The sequence below is a fragment of the Meleagris gallopavo genome, chromosome 3 (assembly GCF_000146605.3).
Source record: "Meleagris gallopavo isolate NT-WF06-2002-E0010 breed Aviagen turkey brand Nicholas breeding stock chromosome 3, Turkey_5.1, whole genome shotgun sequence".
In the NCBI taxonomy this organism is placed as follows: Eukaryota; Metazoa; Chordata; class Aves; order Galliformes; family Phasianidae; genus Meleagris; species Meleagris gallopavo.
Window position 1 is genome coordinate 89904312 of NC_015013.2, and position 24405 is coordinate 89928716.

The following is a 24405-nucleotide window of genomic DNA, read 5'->3' on the forward strand; positions in this document are numbered from 1 at the left end:
CCCCTCCCCTCCCCTCCTCTCCTCTCCTCTCCTCTCTCTCTTCTTTGAAGTTTACAGTCTTTTCATTCATACAATTCCGTCTCTTTTCACTGAAGCACACAATATATAAAGACAGTAGGATTCCCAGTATTATCTACTTCCCAGGTAAATTCTTAAATAAATAACGTGCCCATGAACTGAAAATAAATAAATAAATAAAAATCTGTAATCACCATGGGCACTACAGCTTCACATCCTGCTGTGCACATGGGTGGAATTTGGTGCTGAGGTTCTCAGGACAAGGGTACCAAATCAATTTTCCAAGCTCCAGCATGAAAGCTCTAAGACTACATGAAAAATTTCAGACTTCCATTTTGGATGGAAAAGAGACGATTGGAATATATTTTGTGTATTAAAAACAGACAGTATTAATACAGTGTAATGTATTTGCTCATTTATTTAAATGTTTTTATTTAATGTTTTTTTTGTTTGTTTTTTTTTTTTTAGGGAGAAATGAAAAAATAGGAAAACAGTGGAAGAGATTTCTGCATTGCAAACAGTAATTAAGCTGCTTCATGAATTTCAAAAGAAGACCCCATTGGTGTAGTAATTATGTGGTGTAACAAGTAGAATAGAATCAGAACAGGAGAAATTATATGTAGAGTTTTGCTGACCCTGAGAGCTGGAGCAAATAGTGTTCTCTAGCTATTGATAAATCAACGTAATAAGCAAATATTATACACAACAGAAAGGAAAAGGAAATATATTTAAAAGAGTAAAAAAAAATTATTTAATTTTTTTCTGCTTCTGACTTTCTGATTATAGAGGCTTTTTAATAGAATAATTTATTTTGAAACTGTTATTCAAACACTACAAATTGATGTATAAATTGACTTTTGTCAAGAGAGTATAATTACATGGCAGCAAATCTTGTATAATTGCATTATTCAATCCAGATCAGCACATAATTTTACAACAGACAGAATGTGAGCACGAACAGAATTACATCTTCTATTCTCTGTTCTAAACTCATTGTAACAGTTTTTTAGCTTTTAATAACAGCATAATGCATTAATACTGCTAGATGACAATTCATACAAGCAAAAGACTAATGTGGTAGAACAATAAGAATTATGAGAAGGAACAATTCCATGAATAAATAAAAACTTTTTGGAAAAAAAAAGAAAAAAGAAAAAAAAAGAAAAATGATAGCTACTTCTGTGGTTTTATATTTGTGTGCTGATTACAGATGCAGATGAATAACACGTAATTACTTCCTGCAGTTAGATATGAGACGAGTGCGGAGGGGTCTGACATTCAGTTCCATGTCAGATTAAAGTGGTGAATATACTCCTGCACCATTTCTTTCCTGATAGGAAGAAAGATACTTTTTCTCATTTTCTCCGTTACAATCAATGCAAACATTCTCAGAATTATGTCAAATACTGATAGACATTAAGTCCATAACAGTACAAGCTGAATTTCTCATCCTTTCCTACTTTTCAATTCACCAGAAGAAGGAGGGTTTTTACTGTGCAAACTCTCGGGCCAAATTATCTCCTTGTATTTGATTTGTTCATTACAGTTTAATCAATAATGATGAAAGAGTTACACAAAAGCACACATACACAGGAAAAAAAAAAAAAAAAGATACTGCATCCTTCTGTGTAAGATGTTAATGTAGTGTACTGAATTCTATGAGTTTAAAGAGCAACTTCCCATTCAGCTTTCTCCATCACTTCACTGCCTTCTTTCTGGCAACCCTTTAATGATAGTCATAAGCATATGATTCATGATCTTTAATTGGATAAGCAATTAGAAGCCTGGTCATTCATCTTTATTTATCTAAACTCTGCAAAAGTGGCTTGGGATTTGCTAGAGAACTGGCCATTTCAGGAAATTTGCTATCATCACATGGACTTGCACATCACTGATGTATGGATATCTTTTGAGATTTTTGCTTGAGAGTTTGATGCTGGAATTTATTCATATTTGGAAAATGAAACATTTTAAAACCAGTCTGAAACTCATTGGAATTAAAAACGAAATGAAGAGGGAGGATAATAAGGCAGCATGAGGTTTTTAATTAATCTTTGTCTTACCCTGAGATGTATAAGATGTCAATTTGTGCTGGTTCCATGAAGGATTAAGACCAGTAATATGTACAGCCCATTTAGCTTTGAAATAAAGCATAAAGAAAATAAAAATGAGAACTTTTGTTTCAATGTGACACTGAAGGGGAAGAGAATTAGCAGCTATTAAATGGAGCTGGCTCAATTGCCACCATTGGAGGTGACCCTAGGAAAATACAGCTGGTATTACCAGACACTGTTTATATCCCCAAGCCATATTCATAGCAATGTTTGCCAAAATGAGAATTCAGACAAATGCCTGGAAATCTTCTAGGGGCTGAGCGGTGTAAAACATCCCATTTGTTCCACTGAAAATTCAAAAAATGTTGGGGAAAAAGCCAAATGAGCTAACTAAAGAGATTCAGGTTTTATGTTTTCTCTTCATCCCTTGTACCCCTGAGCACAGAAATAGGATGAGACGGAAAATGGGATTGTTTGCATGAGATCTATAGCAGACCAGGATGTGAATCTCATGTCTGAGGTTTAGAAAAATATTTCTGCACACCTCAACCAAATTTTCCATAGTGCCTGGGTTCAGTCATTAGTGAAATTTGATTTTCTCCTTTAGTTCAAAGCCCAAGCCTTCTTTCTAATTCCTCTATATATTTTAAGTACTGCAGTATTCCATGGTTTTCAGTAAGCTGCTTTCATTCCTCACTTAAGGACCTTGTACCCTGAACCTTGCTTTTTCTTCATGAAATAGCCAACAGAGGGAAAACACCTGGTAAGAGTAAGTGCCAAATTCTAGACCCACGTTTCAGCTACTAACCTTCCGAAGAAATGATTTAGACTTACTATCATGTACTTCAGATCCAACGTACAACGTACTTTGGATCTTTGGTCCAATCTTTCTGTACCTATGTGATTGTGTACCTTCTGTGACTCTGTGATTCTATGTGTTATTATGTATTTTGGCACTAATAAAAAATGTCATATCAACAGTGAACAGATTTATATTTTCTTATAGTCTTTTTAGAATCTTTTGTATATAATATACAACTCATTATTATATATTTCATAAATTTTCATGGTATTTCAATAAAGCATTAATCTTATTTTTTACACTCTTCCTTCAGCTCTTATTTTCAAATATAAGCGTATTCTTGGAATTATACAGTCATGTATAATTCACTTTTTTTTCTATCCCTGACTTCAACTCCAGCCTATCGATCAGTTCAAGCCATATTTAGGAACAATACTGCCTTTACATCAGTTTAGTGTCTGGCCATGCTCTTTAAAAGAAGCATTGCAAATTGATAGTAGGCTCTTATAAGCCATGACTATGCTTGAGAGGGTGGAACATTGATGAAATTTATTATTAACAATGCCTATTGCAATGTTTTTTGCATGTTCTCATAAATGTCTCCATGGAAGGGGGGAAAAAAAGCAATAAATAAAAAGAGAAATTCTAATTCTATTTTATTTTTCCGAAAAGGTTTTGGAATTGTAATAATTTTAATGTTATTTTTAAATGCACATACTTAGGACATAGCACAATACCTATAGGAAGTCAGATAATATCTCAAATACAGCTATTGACGTCAGCAAAGACATTTAAATAGTTAGCACTCAGCATGAGCAAGGACTATCTGGTAAAAAAAAAATAGTGATTTATACAACTGAAAATAAACTATTGTATTTGAAATTTGCCATTTACAGATGCATATGGATTGGAGAAAAAGAGTTTTATTGTTCTTAATAAGACCTTAGGGCAGAAATTTCTACCACCTAACTGGAAGTGGCATATCTTCTGTTTGTGACTTCACTTACAGTAAACAAAGAATTGTAATTTAGTTCAAGCTTGGGAGTCATTGACTTAATGGTTCCAATTTTAACAAACTTATTGTCTAATGTATTATATTAAGGAGTTTGATCCTGTGCTACACATTGACTCCATACAACAGTCACTTCAGAAATCTAATACTGCATCATCAATTCCATTTTTCAAATTGTACTGGGAAAGCTTAACTGAAGATTAAAGCTTATGTGGAGGTTTTTAAATTCTTGTCTTTTTCCTCCTTCTGTGTAACAAGTCAGCCAACTATGCCTTCCCACTCCTGCAGCCATCTGCCCTGAAATAAGATCAGTTGATATTTCATTGTTAAAAAAAAATTAAAAATAAATAAACAGTGGTATGAATTCTCATGAACTCTGTACTTGTACCATCTTTCAATTCTATGCCATGTCCGTACAATTTACTCTTTATGAGTAAGACTGGGAGAATTAATATATGTAAAACATATAGCCGACATCTGTGATATTTTTAATGTTGATTGCATGTAATACTCAAGGTAGAGAAAAAAGAAAGAAAGAAGAATTTTGTTTAAGTTCACCAAACTGAATCAATCTGCCATCTGATTTATAAAAATTGAAGTCTACATACAGACTCTGTTTCCAGGCTTTGAACAAAAGACAAAAGACGTATAGCTTTACCATTCGTAAAACTAAAGAAATATGACTCTTTTTTTGAAATTCAAAATTGCAATTGTTGTGACAATGTATTAAAAATAAATGCAGTGGACTTTTGAAATCTGAAACCAAGATAGGATCTCTGATTCTTTATTCCATGTTCCGAGTTTGATGTACTCTACCTGAAAATTTATTTTTAAACTAGTTATTAGAGAAGAGTTTAATGACATCTATATTTATAAATAACTGAGCCCATCAGGATTTTAGAAAAATCATACATTAAGCAATAGTTTTACATTAAAAATTGTCCTGAGCAAATATACTCTAACGCATGGGACCAACACGTTAAATTTTTAGATGTTGAATGTATAAAATTTGATTTCTTGGTAGAAATAAGGTATAATTTCTTAATAATTAGCTGTTTTATAATCCAGAAGTGATTTATCCTGCTATGTTTCTGAATAGCTACCAAAATCATATAAGTGGTTTTATGAGAGCTGAACTATTTCCTTGCTACTATATAAGTGTTAAATAAATCTTTTCTAAATTACTGTTCGTCATAGAATTTCTGTACCTACACAGATTTTAATGATAGACTAGAAACGTAGTTCTCTTTATGAAAGATCTTTCACTGGAAGTAACTGCTTGGCAGCTTTTGAAAAGCTGCTACAGGGATGATAGAAACTGTAAACGTTTGTGAACTTGGAAAATGACTGGAAAGATAATGTTGTATTGCATCTTTCAAACATCCCACTGATTTCATCATGCTTTTAGTTGAAAAGGGGAGCATTTTATTTCCCTCATTTCAAAAGAATATTTATATTGCTTTGCTAGAAGGAAATTATTTTCAACATAAGACTTGCTAGATGCCCAGTTTTCTAAATTCTCAGTGCTAGACTATCAGTTTCTTTACTTTGTTTCTCATTATTGAGTCATTTCCTTTCTTGTGAGAGAAGTGAGGATACTTCCCTACTCTCATTAGCGGTTTCAGTGTCACATGATCTACTCTCTGTTTCCCCATGAAGTCCACCTTTCTCAAAAGGATCATTGAATATTTGATGAATTCAGAGGCAGTCTTTACATTTCAGTCAATGAGCAGAGATGGGAAATAATCATGAGGATAGGAAGAGACTTTTATACTTGTCTGAGGGATTCAGTAACTATGTAGGTTGCTCTGATAGTAATGCCTCCTATTTATCTCTGTGGAAACTACAACAGATACAAAGAGCATAATAGTACAGAGAAAATTCTGAGCTACAAAAATATTTTTCAACAGTCACTGCCATTATCCAGTTCATGCAAACAAACTGATCAAGGCACTCTTTTTTTCGTGGTGTGCATGGCCATCCAGAGCATGGCTTGTCTTTTATATCACTGTTGGCACTGATGAAGCATACCATCCATCACTTCATTGTGCTCACGTCCAGTTTTTGGTCTCCATAAAATTCAGCAACTATCCATGAATGTCTATGGCTGTCAGTGGATTTTTTCTGCATGGAGGAGTTCAGTGACATCCCTTTGCTTCATCTGCACTTCCATGTCAGGCACCATTTTGTCAGACTGCCCTTCTGCTGTCATCTGTCTCACAGCAACAAAGCGTAATGGAATGTTGGTGGGAAAGTTAAACCTCTACTGCCATATCATCAACATCTGCCTCTGATGTCATGGGATAACATAATAAAATAGGATGCATTACTTTCAGAGCAGCTCTCATATACTTTTCCTGAGGCATACCCAACCCAAGCCTCTAAAACTGTGTCTAAAGCCCAGCAGAGATTTTCAAAACCCAATCTGATGTAGTCTCAAGCAACATGATGATATCAAGAGGTGCCTTCTAATACCAATAATTTTCTACCTCAGCAATTATTGTAGCATGCAATCTTTCTTCTCTACTTGTATGTTCTGCTTTCTTTGTAGTACATATCATAAAAGCATGTTTTAAGATCTTTCCTGTAACACTTCTCACTCTATGGATTAACACCAACAAGAAGCTGCTGTCAATTAACCTAAGTATAGCTAACAACAGATTTCAGGTCAATTTTTCTAACCTTAACCGCATTTAAAAAAAATGGGATTTCTAGGGTAAAAATTAACAGTGTAGAAGAGAATAAATACATCATTTTTTAATTTCTGTAACTGCAGATCTCAGTTTCCAACTACTGCTAAAATTGCACACATTCAACCACCTGCATAATCTGAAATAAGATTTTACTGCAGAAAATTCACTGTAAAAGAGTAAAAAAATGGGAAAAAGATAACCCAGTTACATATCTTTTTCTCCATACATCCTCTAATGATTATTCTCTCAGAAATGGAGAGAGACTTGCCAAGAGACACAGCATTGAACAAAGTGCAGAGTCCTTTAATAAAAATTGAAAGGGAAATAGGTCAGTCATTAGGGTAGATAGGGCTTTCATTGATTTTAATTGAATCGTATTGATTTGTATAGAAGATAATTAGTTTGAATTGACTTTTATTGATTTGTGCCTAATTGGACTCAATTAAAATCCAGTGATTTGCATTGAACAAACTAAACTACACTGATTATTTGGAATGAACTGAAACACACTGAAAAGACTTCAGAGAAATGTGCAAAAAGCTAGCTATCACTTTTAATGATTCCTATAGTGTTCATGAATGCCTGTTGAAATCTGAGTGAATTCAGAAAAATATGATTATTAAATACCATATCCAAAAAGGAAGAGAGCTGATTGAACATGACTTGTGATTATTTTCAGCTGTTGGTTTATTTCATTTTCATTTGTAAATATTTTTCCCTCATGCCTGAGGATCTCGCTTTAGTGCTGAGATGCAGAAAATAATTTTGTTACTTTGAAGAGTCTTGTAAAAAAGACAGAGGACAGTAAGCTACGCAGCCTCATACCAACCCATCTTGCAGGTGTAAGGAGGCATTAGGATTGCATCTAACCAAATACAGGTGTTATTAAAACATCCAGAGAGAACCTGTAGACCCCTATATTTGTCTGTCCATTCAGATTGTTTTCTTTTGTCATAGAAATCTGCTCTCAGTGTTCCAGACAACAAGGTAACTTAATTGCACTTTGGTGGCTCTGTCCAGAAGACAAGTTATCAGGTACATCTGGAGCATGGAGAATTTTATAAGTAATCTCATGTGAGTTAAAAATTAATTGAAAACATCATTAATCATAATACACATGGTGAGGATAGCACCCTCTACTAGAGATCAGTGATATCTTTGCTTATTGACACTTCAGAGTTTGTAATGTTGTCAGTCAAGGCTATGCAGGCTTTGGTTCCCAGACTGGATTCAACCAAAAAAAAGAAAATAATAATAATAATCTAAAACTTTTAAATAACTCTGAGAACATCTTATTTTGCACAATGTGTGAACTCAGGAACCGCATGCATAAACATGACTGGCACAAGAAGGTGCCACAAAACATGCTTATTCAAATTACAAAGCCCCAAAGACCTATTGTTTAAGCTGGAAATCACAAGATACAGTAGTGGTGGTAGTCATCATTAGTTAATCTGGTAGGTAAAATAGATTATACAACTATTAAAAACATTTCATTCTCTAACAGTTTGAAAAGGAATCATGAAATATTTGGAAAGAACTCCCTGAGCCACTGTTTTGCAATTCTAGACATGCATCTTATGATCTGTTTCATAAAGCTAATAGCTTCAGCAAAAAATGCTGTAACTTTTTTTACCCTATTTTTTACCCTATTACTCTTACTCTAATTTTAAATCTCAGTTCTTTAATGGGAAGTGACATCCATCTTTCAGTATCTGTCTATAAATAGCCACTTCATAGTAGCTATGTAAAGATTTTGTCCTTTACATGTTCTTGTTTATTAGTAGCATTTACTCCTCTGGCATAATTGTAGATCAAAATTATACTTCTTGACAGTCTTTGATTTACTGTGTTAAATAAACCAGACTCTTTCATTACACTCTCATGAGAACTATTTTTCACTTCCTGTGTAAAATAACTTGTCTCAACACCTATTCCTAGTTTTTTTTTGTTTGTTTGTTTGTTTGTTTTCCCCCCACTTACACATGAATCAACAGAACTGTGGTACACAGACACACAGACTTTTAAAAGAAAAAGAATAATAACATTGGGATTCTGGAAGAGGATAATTCTGCATAAAAAAAATAGAATCACAGAATAGTTTGGGTGGTAGGAACCTTTAAGATCATCAAGTTCCAACCCCCTGCCATAGGCAGGGACACCTCCCTCTAGAACAGGTCGCTCACAACCCCATCCAGCCTTTCCTCGAATGCTTTCAGGGAGAGGTCGTTCACAGCCTCACTGGGAATCCTGTTCCAGTGTCCCACAACCCTCACAGCGAGCAATTTCTTCCTAATATCTAGTCTAAATCTAACCTCTTTCAGTTTAAAGCCACTTTCCCCTCATTCTGTCACTACCCGCCCTTATAAAAAGTCCCTTCCCAGCTTTCCTGTTGGCCCCTTCAGGTACTGTAAAGCTGCTATAATGTCTCCCCAGAGCCTTCTCTTCTCAAGGCTGAAGAGCCCCAACTCTCAGCATGTCCTCATAGGGGAGGATCTGGATGGCCAGGCTTCTACATAATCACTCTAGCATGTAAAACTCTAATGCTGTTTATTCACCTCAGTGCATACAAAAAACTCTCTTGAATGTCTTAACTACATTAAGAAGTTTGTTCTGTGTGACCATTCCTGTAGGAAGAGTTTCTATTCACTGTTTACAACCTTATTATCTATGTTCACCATTTCAGCCGTGAGTTCACTGTATGCAGTTATTCATATAAACAGGACTTCATACACTGGGAGTTGATTTCAATGGAATTGAAAATATAGGGTAATAATTTAAAGAGTTTAAGACATTGATTCAATGCAACAATTATCTGTACTGAAATTTGAAAGACTGTCTGCCTTTATGACTAATTCAAGAATGGGAAAAAAAGTTACTATATCAGAGAAGAAGCAGAATAATTTCTTGGACACGCGGTGATAATAAAGGTCTTTTTGATCTAAAGATCATAATGGTCTATTGAGGCCATTACATTCATGGGAAAAGAGGCAGCTTAAAAGCATTCACCTTCTCCCATTCTCCAAACTAAGATGTGCTCATGCTTACTTACACAGGAAAAATGACAGCTGTGATCAGACTAGCCACAATTAACATTAGTGTTCATCAGTGCCAGCATTTAGGCAACTGCAAAGTGTTTTGGTATTTTTCTTTTCACATTCTCAAATGGCAATTCTGTTTTCATTTATCACTGAGAACATTTCTAAATGTATTTTTCCTTCCACTTCACACCAATGTTCCTTACTCTATGAAGCAGACATAAGCAGCTAATATAAAAAAGGATTAATAACAGTCATTCCTTTAATATGTTAGCAATGTATGCACTGATTCCTGATCCATTAATTAAAGAACATATAAATGAGCGTAAATAAGGTTTATCACAAACATACAGACGTCTTAGACAGGAATTTATTAACCAATTACTAAGCTTTCACAAACTTTAAGCATATCTCTAATATAAGGCAAACATATTTCTAGCATTGCATTTTTCTAGATCTGCATTAATAACTGCTTTCCTTTGTCATCAATTAATCATTTCAAAAATCATCTATTTCTGCTGTAATTTGGTAGTTGTCTTTAGCCAGCTATTAGGACCATCGCGTGCATAACTGTCATTTATCTTTACTATCAAAATCTATGCAGTCAGCAGTGTCTTTTATTACATTACTGTAATTATACTTGGATTTGCTCATCACTAGAAAAGTGCTACTCTAGTGAGTACTTTTTGTTTTTAAATTGATCATTCTGTTTCATTCTAATTTTTTATTTTCATGATTATCTTTCACCTATGATATAAAATTACAGATTATTCTTATTTGCATTATTCATTATTATTACTATTTTTCAGTATACTGCTTGCTCTGCTTCACAGAATTTCTTTGTATGAAAGAGAGCATGAGAGATGAGGACACTCTCTACATTAAGCCACTTTTAGTTCAGGAATGTAACAGAAGAGTCATTTTTATCCAGAGTTTTACTTGTACATAGACTTCATGCCCAATTTTCTGTAATGCAGACTCCTTATATTGAAAGAAAGCAATTGCAGACATCTCACCACACACATTAAAGACTGCTGTGCCTTAAAATGGGAGATGAAGGCTTATGATTTCAAACACATATGAGCATTTGATGTGGCACACTGAAGAAAGTCACAGAAGTTTTGTCAGCAGAGTGCTATGTTTGTTGTTTAGGACAGTACGTAAGAGCATCTTTACAAAACAAAAGGAAAATCCAACCCAGCCTCCTTTGTTGTCCATTTATATGATGGTTCAAGAACATAGTCTTACAATATCTTTGCAATAACCCTGGGTCCCAAAGTGCCTTCTTCTTCTCCTGGAGAAGCTGTCAGCTCATGGCTTGGACAGGTACCTTCTTTACTGGGTGAAGAATTGTCTGGAGGGCCAGGCCCAGAGGGTGGTGAATAGAGTTAAATCCATCTGGTGACGTGTCACTCCCTGAGATTGGGGTATGTTTTGTTTGTTAAACTTACTGCATAATAGTTTACGTCCAACAAGCCTTTAGACAAAATGATCAACTTTTGCCATATAGGAGCAGCAGAGTAGGCCTACCTGTTTATCACTGCATCTCAACACATAGAATTCACTGAGCACTAATTCAAGGCTTTTAGAAATTGAAATTCCTTTAGATTTTAACAGTTTTTAAAATAGATTTCTGTTCAAGTCTAACATTAATTTCTGTAAAAACAGGTCCTTGTTGCTAAAATGCCCATTTAGCATTTCTGTTGCATGATCATGGCTTCAAAAATAGTTTTGCTCTACTTCACAATCCTTTTACTCTTCTACTCTTTTTGCAGATTACCATTCTAGCCCATTAATTTCATTTACTATTGTATAAATATATAAAGAATTTGGTATACTTGTTACCTTGGTCATATAAAACAGTCAAAATTATAGACAAAAATCTTACCTAATCACTGTCTTTTCTTCTTGCTTCTTCTGTCTCTCTTGCCCACTTTCTCATCTTGCTCATCCATCATATTTCAGGATACATTTCTCTCTTTCCTTCTCATGCACTCTGACCTGTTTCTGCTTCTTGGAAAACTCCCTCCAATGAGGTCTTTTCACCTCACCTCACTTGCAGTGTTTTCGTAGCTTCTTTTTTTCCCTAAGCTTCTAGGAACTTACATCCTTCTAAGATGTCTCATGTGTCCTGTGCTCTTTGCTATTCTTAAACCTTGAACAATCTATCCTCTTCCTCCAAACAGTACTGAAGGAGAAATTAGAGGCAGCCTGAAGCAGTCTTTTTTTGCCTCATCTTCACTTCCCTAAGGTTCAAGAGACTGTAAGAGAGGAGATGAAAGTGAAAGATGCAGATCAGAAAGGCAGATCACCCAAGAAGAAGAAGCCAGGAAGGCCAGAGGCCTTGTTTTGAGCTATCGAATGGGTAGAAGAAAAAAGAGACGAGTGAAAACAAACAACAGCTCATACTGACTCCTTATGGTAAAGGAAGAGAATAGAAAGCACCTGTTATCAAGCATCACCAGCCCTGCCTTAGCTCTTTGAATGCCACTACAAGCCAAATAAATAAAAGTTGTTACAGATTCTGGCTTACTCTGATCAAGAGAAATGATCTTTCACAGCACGTACATACTAGTCCCTGGAGCACTTAACACATTTAATTTCAGACTATGCTGTACTCAGGCACAATTATCTTTTATGTGAAAGAAAAATTTGCAAGCTATGTCTATATTATCAATTATTAAACTCAGACAATTAGAAACACATTTAGCAGGTTCTGCATGCATCCATTTCGGAGTCCCTGTGTACCTGCTTCTACCAAGGGAGAAAAAAGATCTGAATTGGAACTTCCATTAAAAGGACAACATGCCTTTAGCATTTTCTTAACCTCTAATTGCAATGTCATCCACTATAACCCCTCAGTATAAATTTTTAAAGCACATTTCCTCTCCTTTCTTATTACATTTCAGGACACTTGGGAGATGAAAGATTTCTGTAGGCCTTCTGAATAGAAGTGCATAATAGCTTGAGATTGGATAACATAAAATTTGAGCTGGATAAAATTTGAAAAGAAGAAATTTAGCTTATCTGTTGCCTTTTGTAGTGAATTAGCCTTGATTGGATGCCAAGTGCTGGAAAACTTCTATTTCTCCTCAGGAGGACAGGAGGAGAAAATACAATGGACAAGCTTGTGGGTCAAGATAGGGACAGTGATATTTCTCACCAATGACCAAAACAGATTTAACTTAGGGAAGATTAATTGAATTTATTGTCAGTAAAAAATAGAGTAAGATGGGGACAAATAAAAACAAAATTAAAATCACCTCTCTCTCCTTCTTTCTTCCCAGGCTCAACTTCATTCCTTTAGTCCTGACTCCCCTACCTCTTTATTTCTGCCATTCTTCATTCTCAGGCTTTTTCTCTGCTCCAGTGTTGGGTCCCTCCCATGGGATGCAGTTCCTCATGAACTGACCCCTATGGGCAGCATCCCAGACCTCCATCATGGTCTCCTCTTCATGGCTGTAGCTTCATTTGAGGCCCTGCTCTTGTGGGGGCTTACCACACCCACTGCTGCTCTGTGGGTTCCTTTGAGACTGCACATGGAAATCTGCTCCACGTGATGTCCAACAGCTTGTTCCACCATGTGCCTCTCTTCAGCTGCAGGGAACTCCGTGCCTGGAGCAACTCCTCTCCTTCTTCTGCATTGACCTTGGTGTCTGCAGGACCATTTCTTTCACATTTTTCTCACTTCTCTCTCCCTTAGTTACTGAGATGCATTTTTTACGCTTTCTTAAATAAGCTAACGCAGAGGTGACACAAGCATCATTCCATCAGATGAGGGGTGGCCAACAGGGACAGGGAGGTGATTGTTCCCCTCTACCCTGCCCTCGTGAGGCCTCAGCTTTGGAGCACCCATTACAAGAAAGACAGAGAGCTGTTGGAGAGGGTCCAGAGGAGAGCCACAAAGATGATCAGGAGACTGGAGCACCTGTCTTACGAAGACAAGCTGAGGGAGCTGGGCTTGTTCAGCCTAAAGAAAAAAAGGCTGTGGGGTGACTTCATTGCAGGCTTTCAGTACCTAAAGAGAGCCTACAAACAGGAGGGGAATCAACTCTTTGAAAGAGTTGATAACTGCAGGACAAGGGGAAATGGTTTTAAGTTGAGGGAGGGAAGATTTAGGTTGGATGTCAGGGGGAAGTTCTTTACAGAGAGAGTGGTGAGGTGCTGGAACAGGCTGCCCAGAGAGGTTGTGGATTTCCCATCCCTAGGGGTGTACAAGGCCAGGTTGGATGGTGCCCTAGGAAGCCTAGTCTAGTACTAAATGTGGAGGCTGGTGGCCCTGCATGTGGCAGGGAGGTTGGAGATTCATGATTCTTGAGGTCCCTTCCAATCCTGGCCATTCTGTAGTTCTGTGATTCTGTGGTCACTCATGCCTTCAGCTCTGGCCTGCAATTAGTCTGCTCTGTACACATCCAGAAGTGTCTGGGCCACTTTTGCAGCCTTCAATCCCTGCAACAAAAACCTTGCCAATGATTTTAATGAAAATAAGAAGAAAACATCTCTGGTTGTAAGACTTGCTGACACATGGAAAAGTTCTTGGCTTCTTGAAGGAGGAGACATAACCTAGTTGGAACTAGCATCCAGTTCCAACAGGATTTCCACCCAGTAGATCAAGGCCCCATCCAACCTGGCTTCAAACACTTTCAGGGATGAGGCATCTACAGCTTCTCTGGGAAACCTATTCCAATGTTCTAATGCCTTATCACTCTCATGGCAAATAAAAACTGCTGTTGTTCTTTTAAAGAACGAATAGACAATACATTTTTTTATCATTATTATTTTAAGGTAATATTTTATATCACTGAAAGCATGCTATCATGTTTTCCTAGAAGGAAACTGCTGTAGGGTACAATTAGCCCTACTGGGCTTTCTGAAGTGGCTATCTTTCATGCAATAATAGAGCAGGTAAAGAACACTGGTCATGAAAAGCAAAGGCTCAAGAAGACAGAATTCATATCACAGAACATCCACTACATCTTGAGAAAGGTCAGAAGGACAACTAGTAAGTGAGACTATGTGTGTGCATGCCTATTTTCAAGACATATTTTAAGTGTATAAATTCAGATTCAAAAAATGTACCAGCTGGTTACTAGTGCCCCCTTCTGCTATTGGTAATGTTCTTATTTATGAAAGCATAATTTAGCCCATTGTGAACCTTTGTTTTCATGGCAGATTCAAATGTAAATGGCTAGATTGTAACAAAGCATATTAAATCTACTTGAAGATGAACAAGACTTAAATGACTAAGATTACATCTTGCTTTTTCATCTGTTTTTTTTTTTTTCTTTCTTGTTGCTGTTTGATCAGTTTGTTTGTTTAGCTTCAATCTGGTTGTTTTTGTTGTTGTTGTTGTTTGTTTGTTTTGTTTTTTTTTCATATGATACACACAAGAAGAGTGTTCTGAAATCTTAATGATAAGTGGCCTGTGCCTAATCAGACGTTTTATGGTATTTAAAACAATACTTTTATTTTCTGGCTCTGAGACAAATCTTACCTTTAATATCAAAGTGAATTGAAGAACTCTGGGAAAGGAGCAAATGTTTGCCCGTCAGGTTCATAAAGAGAATTTGGAGGATGCAGGCTCTAGAAAGTCTATCTAAGAAAACTCCTGTAATCCAAAGAAATGAATGTCATTGACTATCACTGTTTTCAGATAATCTAGCAATGAATTTCCTTTCAACTCTTTAACCATAACAGACATGGACAAATCTTTCCTGACCTCATAAGGAAGTCTGTGTATAATTGTAAAGCACTTGCACACTACCATTACAGGGATAGTTCACAAACCTCATCTTGCTTTCAAGAAAACACATAACTTGATTCTATTTTAATTACATATGCTGAGATGCATATGTAACAACATATCCTCAGACGGGATTGTTTCTACTGTAGAGAAAGATAAAATTCAACTCCAGTTAAAGATGTTTAAATATAAATATCTACCTGCATGTTCTGATGGAAATTCACAATATTATATGTTAAATAGAAAAGCTTGAGATTCCTAAGGATACAATATCCTGGCTTCTATCTACTTCCAGTGTCGTAGTACACTTGTTCATATCTGACAGATAAGTGGATGTCTTGGATATCTCAAATAGCACTAGCAAATTAGCAAATAGGAGATCATAAAGCACTATTTGTGCTTTAGAGAAAAAAAATCCATCATGGTTGTTAATCAGTTGTGCTGAACTTTATGCACTATAATGAGAATTCTGATACCTCATTCATAAGTACACTTCTACATACAGAATCCTGTATAGAAGCACCTCAAATTTGAGTTAAATATTGAGTGTGCTTAATGGGTAATGTCTGTAGGATGAAGCCTCAGAAGGAAATATCATACAAAGATCACCAATTACATGACAATAATTTTAAAAATAATTTATTATACATCAGCAAGAAAATCCAGTACTCTGCTTTTAAGGAAACTGAAGGAAATAAAATCATCAGCTACTGTCAGTATTACATTATTAATACAGAGTTAAGACATGACTCAAAGATTTGAAGTCTGATTAATGCAGCTAAGAGAATTGTACTATTTGCACAGTCCAGGAGGGTTGAGTGAAATTAAGAAGGTGGCTTGTATTTAGTGCTACAACTGTAAGTAACTCACAGGAACTGCACTGCTAGTCTCACTGAGTCACAGACAAACCCTGAACTGATGCGCTGTGGAACAGGTTCTTCAGTGAGTCAGTGAGATTCTCAAGAACCAGTTCATGCATTAAAATAGACAGTTTTAATCCTTTAAAAACATTTTGGAAATATATATATATATATACATATTTCTGAGCTGGAAGGATATGGGGTTGATGATCCAACACAGTAGTTGCATCTTTAATTTAGAATGCCCATTTATCAGGACCAGAGTGTTTTATTCACAGTGAATTCAAATCTGAAAAGCTTCATGCTCCTCAGCAAAACCTATTCACAGTTCATTAACTCGGCAGACTGTTTGGGGGTTATACACTTAGGTAAATGCCTAGCTCCTAAAGAATACTTAGGTTTGTAAATAAGCACTTGGACTTTTGCTGTTTCTAGTACTCTTAGTAAATATCCTTTGGTAACTTGAAATTTTTCTCTGCAGTTTGAGCTCCTGCAGTGCAGGAAATCTAGATATAAATTATCTTGGTCACGATATATTATGATGCATGGTGCCCCTGGGCTGCACCTTTGATGCCCATTAATGCTAAATAGACTGCATTAGAATTAATTTCATTGGTTTCCTTTATTTCTCCAGTTTTGTTAGTTTATTCATTTGTTTGTTTTTACTGAACAAAAGCAACCTTACACACTTTCAGGCCAGCCATAAGTGATTTCATGTCTTAAGACCCTCTGCTTTCAACATGAGAAGAATTTCAAGGGGTGATTTTTTACCCAGGGAATTTGAAGCAAAAGTGAAACTGCAGTGTTAAATCTGCTGACAGAAAGGAACTACTGCCATATTTTTATTAAGTTATCAGGAATTCCTTTTAACTTTCAACAGGATGTGGTTTCTGATTGAACAGGTTAGCAAAAGAAAGGCAGACTGTAATGAATCAATCTCAGTGTTTCTTCCTAGCATGGCAACTGATATAGATTTCTCTGTTGTGTTCACTTTGCTTGCTGAGCTGATTGCCTTTTGGTTTGATGAACTGGGTCTTTCAAAACATTTAAACTGAGGATGTAATAAGGGGGTTATAGCTAAGATTTTCATGCAATTCATAGCAGAGTGAGGACGTAGGTAGATTAAATTAAGGGAGCAGCATATTTACTGGCAAAATTCTCACTCTTGTCTTTCTTTACAGGATTTTAGTTGAAATTCTCCAAGGCTTAAGCTATCCAAAAACAAATTCCTCCTTAGAAGGTCTCTGAGCACATTCCAAGATAGTAGTAAGGGTGGGAAGGGGAGGGTCCTTTTCCACTGACATTAGTGATACTTGCAGACTTGCAACCAGGAACTTCTTGCAACTGAGGCTCCTGGCTATGAAATCAGTGACTAAATAATTGTTTTGATAAAAACAGTTTATATTATGATCTTTGACCAAGACTTCTGACTGACCAATGCAGTCAACTCCTTTTCATTATCAAAGGAGCATCTAGTACAAATGTAAGCACGAAAAGGACATATTCAATGATGCAGTCCTGTAAGTTCATCAAATAGAGCTATTATCTCTCATTTAAGCTTACTCTGAATCCACCAGTGATGCTTTGTTTTTCCCTCTCTCCCTCTCACCTTCTCCCATTCCACCTCTCTCCCTTCCCCTTTCTCTTTCCCTTTTCATCTTCTCCCTCTCTGTCTTTCTCTCTCTCCATTTCCCTTTCCTTTTCCCTGTTCTCTTTTCTTTTCACCTTCTTTCTCTATTTTCTTTTCATGTTATTCACAGACTATGTTATAAATGGCAGCATTAGCTAGTTAATAACTAGAGGATTATGGGACAATTAGATGGTTCAGGATCATTGGCAAAAATATTCTAGTTGTTTGAAGAAAAATCCTCAAAAATCTCTTAGTTCAACACATAGAACAAAAATCTTTACACCATTACTAAAAAAGACCACAAGTCCGTATGAAATAGGGTATACAGCTCGAAGCTGGAAAAAAAAAAAAAAAATAAAAAATCTGGGACACTATCAGTGTTTAAAGTCTGTTTTAAATTGGTGGAAAATTTATTCCTTATCCCAAACCACTGGGATGAATCTCTTCCAGGTTAATTTTCTCCAAAGTTAAAATGTTTTCTTTCTCAGTTCTCCTGGGTTGCTTTTGTTGTTGTTGTTGTTGTTGTTGTTTTTGTTTGTTTGTTTGTTCTTTTTTTTTTCCTTTCCCCATAGGATAGGAAATTAAACATATTAATATTAAGTCTTTGGCTGATGTCTCTGGGAATCATGGCTGTGTTGATGGTGATGTTTAAAAAATTATCTGCAACTTAATGTCTTCAGACTTTTACCAAATCTACTTGCTGAAGACTTGATATAACTGATTTCAGTGGGGTACAGTTTTCTTCCCCATGTAGAGTTCTATCTAATCACAGGAAAAGAGTCCAATGTCCACAAAATGAGTGTGAATGATAAAGGGCTGAAAAAGACATAAGTTCCATCAGCTTGTGAGAAAATGTGTGCTTAGTGAGGGCTGAAGTAGCTCAGCTGGGAGAGCGTTAGACTGAAGATCTAAAGGTCCCTGGTTCAACCCCGGGCTTCAGCAGTGTTTTATGGAAGATTTTGGAGTTTCAGTTCTGAACTTGCAACTAAAAGAGACTGATATCCAAGAAAGACACAAAAGGAAGGGCTACCATGGGAGGAGGAACAAGGGATAGGAATTCCCCTTTGGGGAAAGATCAAGAGATTGGTCTTTTCAGCCTGTAGAAATGGAGGTTCTAGGGGTATCATATCAATGTCTATAAGGGTCTGGAGGGAGGGTGCAGAGAGGGCAGAACCAGTCTCTTGTCAGTGGTACACACAGAACCAGGACAAGAAGCACTGAAATTAACAGGAACACAAGAAATTCCAAATATCAAGTAATAGTATCTCAGTACTCAGTGCCTGATTGCTGGCACAGATTGTCTAGAGATGCTGTGGAATCCTCATTCCTTGGACATGCCTGAAATCTTTCTGAACGTGGTCCTGGACAGACAGCTCTAGGTGTTCATACCCAAGCAGGTTGAACCAAAGGCTTCCAGAGCTCCCTTGTAACCTCAACCATTCAGTGATTCTGTGAAACCTACATAAATCATACGTGTGTTAGAAAGATGTGAAAATTACTTGCCCAAGAAGGATGTCTTAGAGCTACAGTTTATTCAGCTCAAATCTATGGCTGGGAATTACCTTTTAGAACAAATATATTGAAGTTCTAATGCCCTCCAAATGCCTCAGCTAGATTAACAAACAAACACTGGAGGGAAGACAAGTGCTTCCATTGTCAGAATCTTAGCATAAAAAATATATCAATACAGTCCCTCAAATATAATGATTGAATATTTAATTCAAACTTAAACTATTCCAGTAAAATACAATAGAGACAGTCAAGATCACCACAAATGTATAGAGTAGCAGTAGTAGAAAAGAAAAATAATAAGGTAAAAAAATATGCAGGTAGATAAGGGGGCACCTGATTATAGAGTTAGTGACTGAAATAAGGAAAAAAAAAAAGCTACTTGCTAAATTAATACTGTAGCATAGAAATATTGTTCAGATTGATAGACTAAATAATTAAAAAATAAACTGAAATCTATATAGAAAATTAATTATAGAGAGGGTTACATTATTTCTCTAATATCTATCATTTCCTTTTTTATTCTTGTTCTTATTGCTCTTTCTTTAATTTTTGTCCAGTGCAGCACTTTGCATTTTTGCTTCTTACTGATCACTGAATTGCACTGCAGGCTTTGATTTTTATTTAGATAACCACAGGTGCTTCTCCCAGCACAATTGCAGTGGACAGAAGACAAAACAAACAAGCACAAATTCAGACCAATGAGAAGCTGGGAAGAGGCAGAAAGAAGGGTTAGGATATTGGCACTTGTTTTTAAGCCTAGACTGTTCCATTTGATTCTTTCATAATAGAAGAAGATAAAAAGTTATCTGTGATAGTGACCGTATTTTCAGGTGCATCAGGATGGAATCTGCAGAACAAAGAAATAGATTGTGGAATTATTCCTGCTATGGTGAAATGTGAAAACCACAGGGGTTGCCATCAACTTTGAATTTCAAAAGGCTCTTGGTAAGGTTACACATTGAAGATAACTGACTATGGGAAATATATATAATCCAGGAGTTTATAAGTTTTTAAAACTCAAGTAGAGTCCACAGATGAAACTGTCTTCGTTTTTTGTTTTTGATTTAAAGGTCAACTTGTATAAAGCTGGTCTCACAGTTAAGGCATTAAAGTAGGAATTAGGAGATCAGGAACAATGTTTAAATCCATGACAGATTCAAAATACAACCAAATAAGCTAGAGATAATTTGGATCCAGGAATTGTTTGAACACGTTAGCATTAAACTAACATGCTATCCATCAGCCAGTAAACCATAGTACACAATGACTTCAAAAAATATTTAAGAGACAGGGATGGACACTGTCTCTCTCAAAGGTAATTTCTTTTCCTTTTCCATGGCTATGTGGCTACATGGCTTTCAATTGGCTCAGAGTATTTCTAGAGTGAGATTAAATATGCTTGGCAATGTGGGCATTAGAATATGCCTAATATATGTTATTAAAAATGGACATTTACAAAGCAGGAAAAATACTTGTTCTCAGGAGGAACATTTTTTCATAGAAGAAAATTTTTAACAGCATTTTCCTTGAAAGTACTTTGCACTGCTTCAAGAAAAGAAAAGAAAAGAAGACCTAAACTCACAAGAATGAATGGAAATGTGCTATTCCTTGAAGTAATCTTAATTCTGACTACAAAGAAACCAACCAACCAATCAAGACATTAAATAGGTTATTTTGACTAGCTGTAGTATTTTGTCTGATCTGAAGCATGGTATATATAAATTTATTAATCTGTATGTGATTATTTTTCCTATTTGTGTTTGCAAGTCTGTAATAGTGTTCAACAATGCAAAAACCATATTCCCATTCTATAGAAATGTGTATAAAACTCAGATTCTGCCTATTCTCTGTAACCTTCCAAGCCAGTGGAAAGGAAATGTCTCTTTCCATCTCTCGTGTGCAAATGCTGCCTCGCTGCTGTAATCAGCTACATTTTATCACAGACTCATCAAGCAGGTCATTCTAGTTTTTCATGAGTAGTGATTTCACCTTCATGAATAATGATGAGTTAAAGAGACTTAAAAAGACTCTGAACACTCTGATTAGGAATGTTTCAATTGATGAAAGATAAATTTGACTGATAACTGAGTGTTTCCAGGATCAAGCATATTTGATCCTGGAAACTGTTGTTCAATTGTAACTCTTGCTGTGGATGCAGTGGTTTTTTTACTTCCAAAAAATGAAATAAGTAATTAAATAAATAAATTTTAATAAATCTGCTAATATTCCTGAAGCCTTAATTTGCTAATCTCCCTAAAGGTTATACAAGAAATACATATCAATGGCTTGTACATCATTTTGTACAATGCAATCATTCTCTTTATTGAAGTTGTGGAGTACAGCAATAATATGAATAAACACAATAGGTTATTGAATATATAATAAAATTAATCGTACCTGTGTATTGCTTGATAATGGGAATTGACACAGTAAAAGAGCAGATCGTATCAGTAAAACACAAATGATTTTAGACAATATGATAAGAATAAAAATAATAAAACTTTTTAAAAAGAATTATTGAAGTTAAAAAACAGATTTGGAGAAATTAAATAACACTTCCAAATTTAAGATGAGACTATGGTTTATTCCGGAAAGCAATTGAGGGTACAGTAACTGGAACAGAGTATGTTCCATCTGAAAATCAGGAAATAATTATTTACTGTGCGAGTGACTGAGCACTGGTAGAGGTTTCCTACAATGTTGTGGAGTCTCTCTCCTTGGAAGGGTCCCTGGGCAGCCTGATCTGGTTTTTGGCAATCCTGCCCAAGACGGGCGGTTGATATCTTTGAAGCCCCTTCCAACTCAAGCAATTCTATGATTTTATAATTTTATGATTCTATGATTCTCTGAATAACAACTTTCTCTGCTTTCTGCAACTAAGCACAGGAATACAACTCATCTATCAAATCAGATCGTACCTGTTTAAATACAGATAAAAGATGTCCACTAGGGATGCTCCTCATTTTAGCTTAGCTTGTGTCTGGGCCAGTTGATATTTTCCCATACAAATCTACAATGTGTAGTACATCTTGAGAACCCTTTCCAATGTGTTTTGCATTTAGTCAACTTTCCAGAGGGAAAGGAAGCTATAGTAAGATGTAGGTGACTTTCTGCCAGTACTACTTACAGTTGTGAAACCGTCATAGGCATATATGCTTTACTGAAGCTTTTGTGACTGTCATCCTGAACAAATACTAGTCTTGTACAATGCAGAATGAGACCTATTCTGTTGCAGATAAATCAAGTCAATGTTAATACAAGAGAAACATTGAAATATGCAGTCCTTATTTACTTTGTGCCTAAAATAAACTATCTCTTTGTATAGCTCTTGCTTGCCATGAAGTGTGTCCGATAGATTTCACTATAATGAGCTAAATTTGTGAAACACTACAGATGCTGGTCCTGAGAGTGCCTGCACTTCTCTGCATGTGCTCCTTTGTTAGCAGCAAAATCCCTCTTCTTGCAACATCTTATCCATAGGATAAGCTCAGCAGCACGGAGAGGCATCTGCTTGCTGTATTTATGGGGACAAGAATCCAGTCATTCCTTACTGCTGTGAGAGTCTTCTGTCCTGCTAGCTTGATGCTTTCTTTGCAAACAGCCTCAACTGTCTGTAGAGTCTTCTGTCATGTCTAACATGAATGCTGCTTTCATTTCAGATCCCACTGCAAGGAGAGAATAATCTGCTAAAGACCTCAAAAATTCTCACTTGTTGGTAGCTGGTCCTCTGAAAACATGCTTGTTGGCTTAGTAGGTGACTCGTGATTTATGAGGATAGTTGCAATATCTAGAATTCTCACAGAGACAAAAACAAATAATTAAAAGTTATCTCAGCTAGGGCTGAGTGAACAATGAGCGAATATTTATATCCTACCCAGCAAGTGAAATAATTATTTTGCTCTTTCTGCATCAAGAAAGTTTGTAATCATATATCTTAATTTGGGGAGAAAGACCAAACATGTCGAAGACATCATTCCCACTCTTTTTTTTTTTTAGCAAATTTGCCATTGTTACACGAAACCACTCAGGACTAATGCCCTTAAGGTCAAAATCTGTTCCTGACCTCCAAGGCTGCTCATGTACATTAGACAACTATTTTTCCTCTTAAAAAAATGCAAGAGAATTAATAAAAGCATCATCAGGACCAACTGAGTCTCCTCCCTGTAAAGCTCTACATTTATTATCCTAATTTCTCTTTCCTTGTCCGTTGCTCAGGAACCATAAGTCAACACTACCCGCTGGCAATATTTAATAGGAGGAAATATGGAACAGCCATCCTGCAATACAGTGCCTTTGCGAAGAATGTGACATATTTTTGCACTTCTTTGTGGAAAATAATGACCTTAGGCAGGCTGCTTGCTTCTGGAAAGACAATTTGATTGTCAGGCTGTTATACAAAATGGCAATTCAATCTACAGTATATTGTCAGGGCTTTGAACACAGCCAGTGTGCTCCCTGGAACAAAAACATGAACTTAATTCTATTAATTCAGGTGCCTTAAGCTCTAGTAGAAGAATCTTCTGGGTTCACTTTGGATTCAGGCACATTAATGCTTCCCAAGTCCCATATCAAGAGCCCATTTTCCTTCTCAGAGCTGGCTCCAAACAATTAAGATGAAACAAAGCCTTTGAATTCTGGTTTTCTGAACCACAGTGCTCATTCTTTGATCCTTGGGCAGAAAAACATTTTATTGAAGCATTTTTTCTTTGTGAAGCAAGTGGTACAAGCTCTGTGGCAACATATCCTTTCAGACTGTGAAATACCAATACTGATTTCCTAAAAACATATTTTCTCCTGTTATTTAAGTATTAATTCAAATATAATATTGCAATGGAAATAAAATGTATTTTATTTCTTTTCTTTTTCTACAGCAACATTCCAGTTTATACAAATGAAGGCACAATTAAGCAGCCTGACATTTAATTACAATATGCATTTCATGAAGGTAAACATCTTAAAACTGAGAATGCTAATTCTGAATGCAAAAATTGTCATAATGTACCAGAAAAAAAACCTCCAAATCCAAACAGCACAAGGTTTGCT

At 36.0% G+C, this 24405-nt stretch overlaps 1 protein-coding gene and 1 non-coding gene across 2 annotated transcripts in view; one reads left to right on the forward strand and one right to left on the reverse strand.

Annotated features, from left to right (window-relative positions):
• Window positions 1–13200, reverse strand: part of FAM135B (family with sequence similarity 135 member B) — a 139194-nt gene extending 125994 nt beyond the window's left edge. The window contains exon 1 of the mRNA XM_010709395.1: window positions 13117–13200. Within this exon, the coding sequence (XP_010707697.1) occupies window positions 13117–13200 (84 nt within the window). The remainder of the gene's footprint in view (window positions 1–13116) is intronic.
• Window positions 13201–18719: 5519 nt separating this feature from the next.
• On the forward strand, window positions 18720–18792 carry TRNAF-GAA. The gene has a single exon. It is a non-coding gene; the product is annotated as a tRNA-Phe (tRNA).
• The last annotated feature ends 5613 nt before the right edge of the window (window positions 18793–24405 follow it).